Source organism: Stegastes partitus, unplaced genomic scaffold (genome assembly GCF_000690725.1).
Source record: "Stegastes partitus isolate 25-593 unplaced genomic scaffold, Stegastes_partitus-1.0.2 Scaffold1421, whole genome shotgun sequence".
Taxonomy (NCBI): Eukaryota; Metazoa; Chordata; class Actinopteri; family Pomacentridae; genus Stegastes; species Stegastes partitus.
In genome coordinates this window covers 116723-124548 of record NW_007579152.1, presented here as the reverse complement: position 1 = coordinate 124548, position 7826 = coordinate 116723, and the positions used below count along the sequence as shown (strand labels likewise).

The window sequence follows — 7826 nt, the reverse complement described above, 5'->3', positions numbered from 1 at the left end:
GCTGCCATGAATCACAAAGCAAATATGCACCAACTGTGGCGAAAACTGTGCGAGATCTCATGTAAGATTAAGGCGAGAAAATGCATTTTCTGTTATGGGAAGTTACTGTCTTTTTATGAAATGGTTATTTTCTGTTAGTTTACTGTATCTTTTGGCACCCCAGCTGTCAGTGCTGTGACAAAACCTGATCGTCTGCCAAAAACTGATTACGTCTGCAGCTGCTTTTATCTGGATCAGACAGTCAGAATGTGCAAATACACAGAGCGTTGTGTCTGTGGTGATAGAGAGGGTGTGTCCTTGTGAAACTTCTAACCGAATATGAGTGACCAAAGATGTGTTTGGAGCTTACAGCATAATCAGATATGACATTTAAGATAATACAGACGTACAACAATTAATCACCAACTGCTAGGTGATTAATCAGTTGAAATATTTTTAAGCCAAAAAAAAAAAAAAAAAAGTCTAAATTCTCAGATTCCAGCTGATTCAATTTTTTAATTTTCTTTCTTCCTCTATGACTGAATATCTTTGGGCTGTGGGCAAGCAAGACATTTGTCATCTTGGCCTTTTGGGAAGCAATGACCAATAGTTTTCAAATTATTATTATAGTATTTATCATTTCAAATAATGTTCTTTTACGGTTATAACTGAACTAAAACACAATGTTTTGGCTGCACCGTTCAGATTATGATCATGTCACATAAACAAGGTCCAACATTCAAAAAAGATGCTATTGAGGTCTCAGGTGACAAATGTAGAACTGTTTTGTGTTCTGCAAATATTCTGAGGATGTTATGGGGACGTTGTTAGGGTAACAAATTATGAATGTTCTTCTATAAAACTCCACCATGTTGCACGATAACAAGGAAAGATGATGTAAGTGCAACATTTACAGCATCGGGTAAGCTACACCTTAAGATAATTTCTTTTAAGATAAATATATTTTAAATATCAATACAATATCGGCACAAGAAGCATGGTTGAGGTACTAAATGTGAGGGCAATCAAAACATACCAGACAATTTTGTTGTTGTTATTATTATTAGTATTATTATTATTATTATTATTAATAAAGATTCAGGGCCTTTATTGGTCACAGTAAAATTTATTTTTATTTTTGTTTTTTATTATAATACCACCATCTGTAAAATCTTGAATAAAGGCTTTTATTTTATTTTATTTTGCCTGTATATTTAAATTGTTATACTGTCTGTGCACATAATAGCTGCCAATCTGATAACAAGTACAGCACTTGTTGTTTTCGCAACATGAATAAATTTTAATTGATTAGATCTTCCTGCCTCTAAGAAGAACATTCTGGGGAACTTAAAGAAAAACAGAGCTAGAACATCGCAGAACGTTTGGGGTTCCACCACCTGAACCCCATGTGAACTCGTGGACGTGAGCGGGGGGTGTTTAGGACCATGCGGAGCTCGGCGCTGTTGAATGAGGGCGTCCCTGTGGAGGAGAGCATGTGTGGTGGTGGTGGAGGGTGGAGGAGGAGGAGGAGGAGGGGGGAGGCAGAGTAGTGGAGCGACGCTTTCTTCGGCTCATGATGCCAGTGGTGCTGCCGCTCAAGTGTTGCGCGCTGAAGAGTCCCGACGCTCGGTGCCGGTAGAAGGATGAGGATGATGATGATGATGATGATGATGAAGACTCGCAGTGGAAACGAGCGGAAATGAAGATGAAGATCAGAGTGGTAATTAAAGAATGAAAGCTGCAGGAAATGTGACTGTGCCTTTTGTAGGGTAGGGAGGGAAGCTTTAGTGTTGCTCAGAAGTGAGTTCATCTACTGTGACCTAATTGCACTTTGTGGTACATTATTTACAGTATATTTATAGAATATTCATAAAGGATAATCCTGCAAGAGCTCATCCGTGGAAAGTTTTTTTTTTTTTTTTTCTGTGCGCGGGTGTGGGCCAGTAATCAGGCTGTGACAGACACGTCTGAACTGACTAACCTACTGCTATTTTTTGCACAGTGCATGTTGAACGCCTATGAAGTAGCACAGCTGACATTTCATTTGCAGCCTTGCATGATGAGGAAAGCAGCAGCTGTTGTTGTTGTTGTTGTTGTTGTGATGCTTTGGAAGCTGACATTTAATTAGCAGCAATTTCTTTACCATAAATTCTTGTCCACAAGCTCTTTTTTTTTTTTTTTTTTTAACTTAAATTCAATGAATTTACTCAGGCAACCCTCTGACTTGATGCTGTATTGTGTTCTGGTGTTTTCATGTGTCCCTCTAGTGCCAAGGGGTTAGTGGCATCATCATCGTTACCATGGTTACCAGCTTGATGTTGGTGTACAACAGCAGCTTCGGTGGCAGATCCTCATCAGCGTCATCGTCGTCTTCTCGCCGCCTGGACGCTCCGGCTCCGTCCACCAAAAGGCCAGACAGACCGCAGAAACTCTCTGTGTCAACTCTGGAGGGCTACGCAGGTGTCATGGATCACAAGGTAAATATGCACCATCTGTGCACTGTGAGACATCTGTCAGGCTGCAGCGTCATGGACAAATATGATGTTATAATATTGCACACAGCTCATGAAAGCTACTAAGGAAGCCAAAAATAGTCAGCAATGGGTCATTTATGCTGATTAGCAGGGATTATGCAGGTGTTTTCATCCCATTTAGAAAAATAAATTAAACTCCAAAGCAGTCAAAGAGGTTGGATCAAGGCTAAATACTCTATGAGACCTCGCTTAAACTTGGCTGTGTGAGCAACAGTGGCAGTGTTTGAGGTAAGGAATCAGCGCATTAGGTGCCTACGAGGTTCCTGAGAGGAAAGTGCATTGTTTTAGTTGAGCAAACTGCATGCTGGCAGGTTAGAAAAAACAGCAACTTAATGTGTTTTGCAGGAAGCAAAGACACAAGAGACCAAACGTGGTTCATACCAAACAATGGATTAAAAGAAAGAAGACAATCAGTCACAGCATTCCACAGTAGAGCTTATCCTTTAACTGTGCTTTTTCCCCTTGCAAGTGAAGCTCTGCAACGAGGAATTTGAATTCACTCTGTGCCTTCTGACATACCGCGTTTGTAATCAGCTGGGTATATATGTCATACACCAAGTCCTCAAAAAGAACATTCCTTGCTGTGGCACTTGGTTTTTTCCCCCCATAAACGGCACCTAATCTGTATTCTGCTGTCATTCAGGTAAAGCAGAGAGACCAGCATGTAAATGCAGAGTTCAGGTATGCACTGAAAATGGCTTTTTGAAACTGCCCTGGTTTTAGGTAGAACTGAAATCTCTTCCCTGTGTTTGACTTGTGAACTGAATTCTGCCTTTGCTTGCGTTCGCAGTTGAATCCATAGTTTTAGGTTTTGTGTTTTTTTTAGGTTTTTGGTTGTATTGTAAGTTATGTTTCACATTGAGCCTCTCTGTTGTTAGTAATCTTAGTGAAGTTCTCCAAGTAGGTTAATTGAAATTGTGTAGCAATTTCTGTACTAAGAAGAAGCTTTAGAATAAAATATGAGCCTGTTAAAGCTTTATTTTTCCCTGCAAGGCCTTTTTTAAATATCATTTAATCTCTTACACACCAAACCTACAAGCTAAATTTTCTGTTGTAGCACCAGCTCTAAATTCTCTCAATAGTTTACTCCATTTCTTAATTCATAATTGATGTGTTCACTATGAAATATTCAGTGACAAAAGCGCTGAAAACGGGATGGATTTCTGCTATAGCGGCCAGTCAAGACGTCAGCATTGTAATCTTTTGGCCATGTGAGCACCGTGAGTGTTACTGTAATCCTGAAGCCTCTTGCATTTGTTACAGGCAGCACATTCGGTTCGATAGGCTCCCTTCGGTGGGAAAGATATACAGCAAGAGTGGGAAGCACATTGCATGCAGCGCTGGATTGGAAAGGGTTTGGAGAGAAAAAAATAAATAAAAGTGGTGGATGAAGTTCACCTTAAGCAGGGAGCTTAATGATCAATGAGATGAGAGAGGTTTGGAGAAGGGGTTTGATCCGACTGAGGCCTGCAGGATTTCGTCTCCGCTCCTTGATTCAAAGTTCCTCTGAGATGTTGTAACCCCCCCATCAGATCCCTCTAAAGTTGATGAAAAAGAAACATTCATGCGCAGATTTCACAGGTGCTCTTGAAAGAAATGAGAGGTAGCTGCTTCACTTGAGCTGCAGGTACTTTATTATTCACAGCCTCCTGATCGTCCACGTCCTGACGGCTGATTCATGATGGATCCACACTGCGACATTTTCATACTGCTTAGTGTCACTCTGCCCCCCTCTTCCTCCCTCTCATTGGGGGCTTCCAGCTCTGCCGCTGCTGCTGCTGCTGTTCCCTCTGACAAAGCCTGGGAATGACTAACCAGACCTGCTGTAAGATCTGTTGAGTGGGTGGATCCGTCTGTACGTTTCATTTCAGGGTCATCCGAGGTCTCCTGCAGGCTGCTGGAGGGAGCCTTGGCTTCGATTCACACACTCGTGCACACAATCCCATGCAAATGCCCAGACACGCTGTTAAAATTTTTACACCCTCATCAGAGTCAGAGATGCCTGCAAATACGAGGAGAGCTGCATCTCTCTGTGTCCGCTGAACCCTGTTTATGGCCTGAATTAACTCAGGAGCATATCTGCTTTGCATAGGATGTGGTTTCGCTGAGGTGGGTGGTGGTCTGCAGCGGCTTTCGCTCATTTCAGAGCTGGCGAAAACACACCAGCGCGCATTACTTCCCAACACAGTGCTGCTTGGTGTGGCTGAGAGAGTAAAAGGGTAAACATTTGGCTCTTCTCCCAAAATTGTGAGATGAAAGCAGCAGTGATGAAACCCAGAAAAATCCATATGCTGCAAGATCAGACTTCGAAGTTACAGCGCACATTTACGCTGGACAGTTTGGGCAACAAGTCTCGGCGTTCATTGTGTTTCTTTCTTTCTCTGCCTTCTGCAATATCTGCAGGTTTTCGTGAGACGTCTGCTTCTTGTTCCCTTTTTCTTCGGCGAGTTACAGTAATTAGAGCTGCGGAGTTGAATAGATTCCTTCAAACACACGCGCGCACACGCAGCCGCTTCATCCTTCACTCCTCGTCTCCTCTGATGTTTTGCCGATTCCAGTTAAAGAGATGTTGACCTTTGAAGAACTGTCAGCAGAATCAATCTGCATTGGCCTTTATAGGCTCTAATCACAAAGCCTGAATGTGGCTCGTGCGTCTGTGCGACTTTATGATGCACCTACTTATTATGGGCAATACCTTTCTGCGCTCTAACAGCCTTTAAAAGCAGTCATCCTTGGAGAAATAGGTGCCATTAGAAAGTCAAAAAGAAATCTCTCCGACCTACGCAGGCTCCTTTCTGAAGTTCAGTTTAAAGCTGCCTTGTGTTGTGCAGAGGTAGCTTGTAATAACAGACAACTTTGTGAGGGGGAAAAAAAAAAAAAACACTAGCACAAATAAATAATAAATAGCCCTGTGCTGAGCTTACTTCATGGATGAACTCCCAGGATATGCAAATTTTAATTCCACTCAAAGTAAGGGAGCACTCCTGGCTGAGCAGGTTGTATTATCAGCTGTCATACTCAGAGGAATGTTACATTGCCCAATTTAAAGTCTGGCTTTTTTGCTAATATATCTTAAACACAGCATTTCCTTATTATTCACAATACCTTGAAGCCGCTCGATAGAAGAGATAAATTGAAAAAGCCAATGAAAGTCATGAATATAATCTTTTTTCCCGTCGTGGCGGAACCAGTCGAACATTTTTTTGGCATTTCTCTATTAATTTGCTTCGTCCCCCCGGAGGCGCAGTGTTCTCTTATTGTCCGGTCAGACCTCTGTCCGAGGTCGACTGGATTAAGAAGAAGAAGACGGGCGCTTTGATTATCTCAACCTTTATTCCCTCAAATTGAGAACAGAGCGAGTTTAGGATTGCGCCCCGAATGTGTGTCAGGAGGCTTAATGAGATGTCTGGTGGAGCCGTCACGAGGATTTCTTTGTAATTAATTGGTTCTGTGAGAAAAGAAAGCAGCACCGATCACCAAACTCTCACACCACAGAACAGGTGCTACCTAATCTGCTTCTGCTCTCAGCTGAGCCATTAGCCTAATTCTGTTCGCTGCAGAACGGGTACAGTTACTGTGGCGATGATCTCAGTCACTTTGCATCACAGCTGCGTCTTCCTCCACCACTGCTCGGAGGACGTTAAATGTTGAAGCTGGTGATGTTCTGCATCTTCCTTACCATCAACAAATCCCATTAAAAAATCCTAAAGCAGCTAATTAGCAGGTAGAAGAGGTATTTTCTGTGTAAAGCCTGATACAGCTTATGCCTCTGTGCCATCGAGCGCTGCCGTTATTCAGATTCTATTACGAACTAATCATTGAACTGCGCAGCACCGGCTGACAAGTTCCTTCATCATGTGCCAACTCGGTTCAAATCTGCTGATGAAAATACTCCCTTTATCATTTTTTAAAAAACTGAATTTATATTTTCATGACCTGTTTCTAAAGGTTTTAGTTCCTGGTAGTGACTATCGACTGTATAAAAGATGGACGTAGCTACCGTGACGTCACCCGTTGGTTTCTGCACTGAGAAAATGAAGCCAGGGTTTTGCTACTTCCTGGTTGACATCTTGGATTTTTGGAGCCAGTGACGCAAAAATCGTCGGAGGGGGGCGGAGCCATAGGAGCAGCGATTGGTCAGACGGATTGAGAGGCGGGCCCTCTCTGCCCGCCCACATTTACCGCCTTCTGCTCGCGTCGTCTGTATCGTCACTGCCAACTGTCAATCAAGCCAGCCACGGCCCTCGCCCCGCAAAATTTTGACGATTTTTTAAAAATTCAGTATTGATTTATTTTCAGATTGGCCACCTGATCTCTGAGTTTGATTATGAAAACTAACAAGAAAAAAATCCTGAGCTCTAGGAATATGGTATTTCGTGGTCTGTGATCACTTCTTTTCTAATTCAAGTCTATGGGAGCCAGGGCTTTTTGGAGCCAGCAGCTGGCGGACGTAGATTTTTGACACTTCCAGGTTGGCTTCATTTTTCAGGGCCAGTTGCTACGTCCATCTTTTATACAGTCTATGGTAGTGACTAGAAGGCCTGCAGCTGGAACCTACAAATGATATATGTAGGCGAGGGCATTGTTAGGAGAAATGACGGAAATCACTCCCTTGTTCGCTGAATAACAAATCCTTTTAACAGGCACTTGATACTTTTGTGAGCAGTGAATTAAAACGTAGGACACATCAGGAACAATGTGTAACTTTTAGTGTTTAATTCTTTCCTACGCTTCCATTTTAAGTGAAACACTTTGCGATGTGATGTTTCTGCACATCAGTCTTTCATGTTAGATTGCTGCTGTTGGGTAGAGCTGTAGCCATGCTGGGTGCAAAAGACTTAAGGTGGGTGTCAAAGTCACATCCATATGAATGTCAGGACCTAAAGTTTCCCAGTAGAACATTATGTTTGTAAGGAGATGATCAATGTTATACACTTTACCTATCAGGGGTTTTAATGTTGTGGCGGGTTAGTGTGTATATACTGCATACTGGGTGTTTTTGGACAGTATATAGTATATTTTTTAGAAAAATGTTGATTTTGTTCCTAAAGACTCATCCCTGTGTATCACGTTACATATTTATTAGTTTCTAATCTCCTGTCTGCCTTAAATTCACTTAAGTGTAACAGTACACCATTACTTCCTCTAGAGCGTGCAGATCTATAAAGTCTCCACCTGTTAGTTTAGGTTCTGCGGTTAAGACTCTTTAGTGTTATTTATTGTTTGATTTTATGTGAGTAATTTACATATTAGAGAGTAAAACCCTACAGAAACAATAATTATGTAGATTATGTGTCTCTCTCCTCCTTCCTC

At 42.0% G+C, this 7826-nt stretch overlaps 1 protein-coding gene across 2 annotated transcripts in view; it reads left to right on the top strand.

The window, feature by feature from the left end:
* The first annotated feature begins 1513 nt into the window (after nucleotides 1–1513).
* Nucleotides 1514–7826, top strand: part of LOC103370421 (alpha-N-acetylgalactosaminide alpha-2,6-sialyltransferase 5-like) — a 20572-nt gene continuing 14259 nt past the window's right edge. For both annotated transcript variants that reach the window (XM_008299476.1, XM_008299474.1), the window contains exons 1-2: nucleotides 1514–1699; nucleotides 2247–2456. In XM_008299476.1, coding sequence (XP_008297698.1) covers nucleotides 1679–1699; nucleotides 2247–2456 — 231 coding nt within the window. In that variant the 5' untranslated portion in view covers nucleotides 1514–1678. The remainder of the gene's footprint in view (nucleotides 1700–2246; nucleotides 2457–7826) is intronic.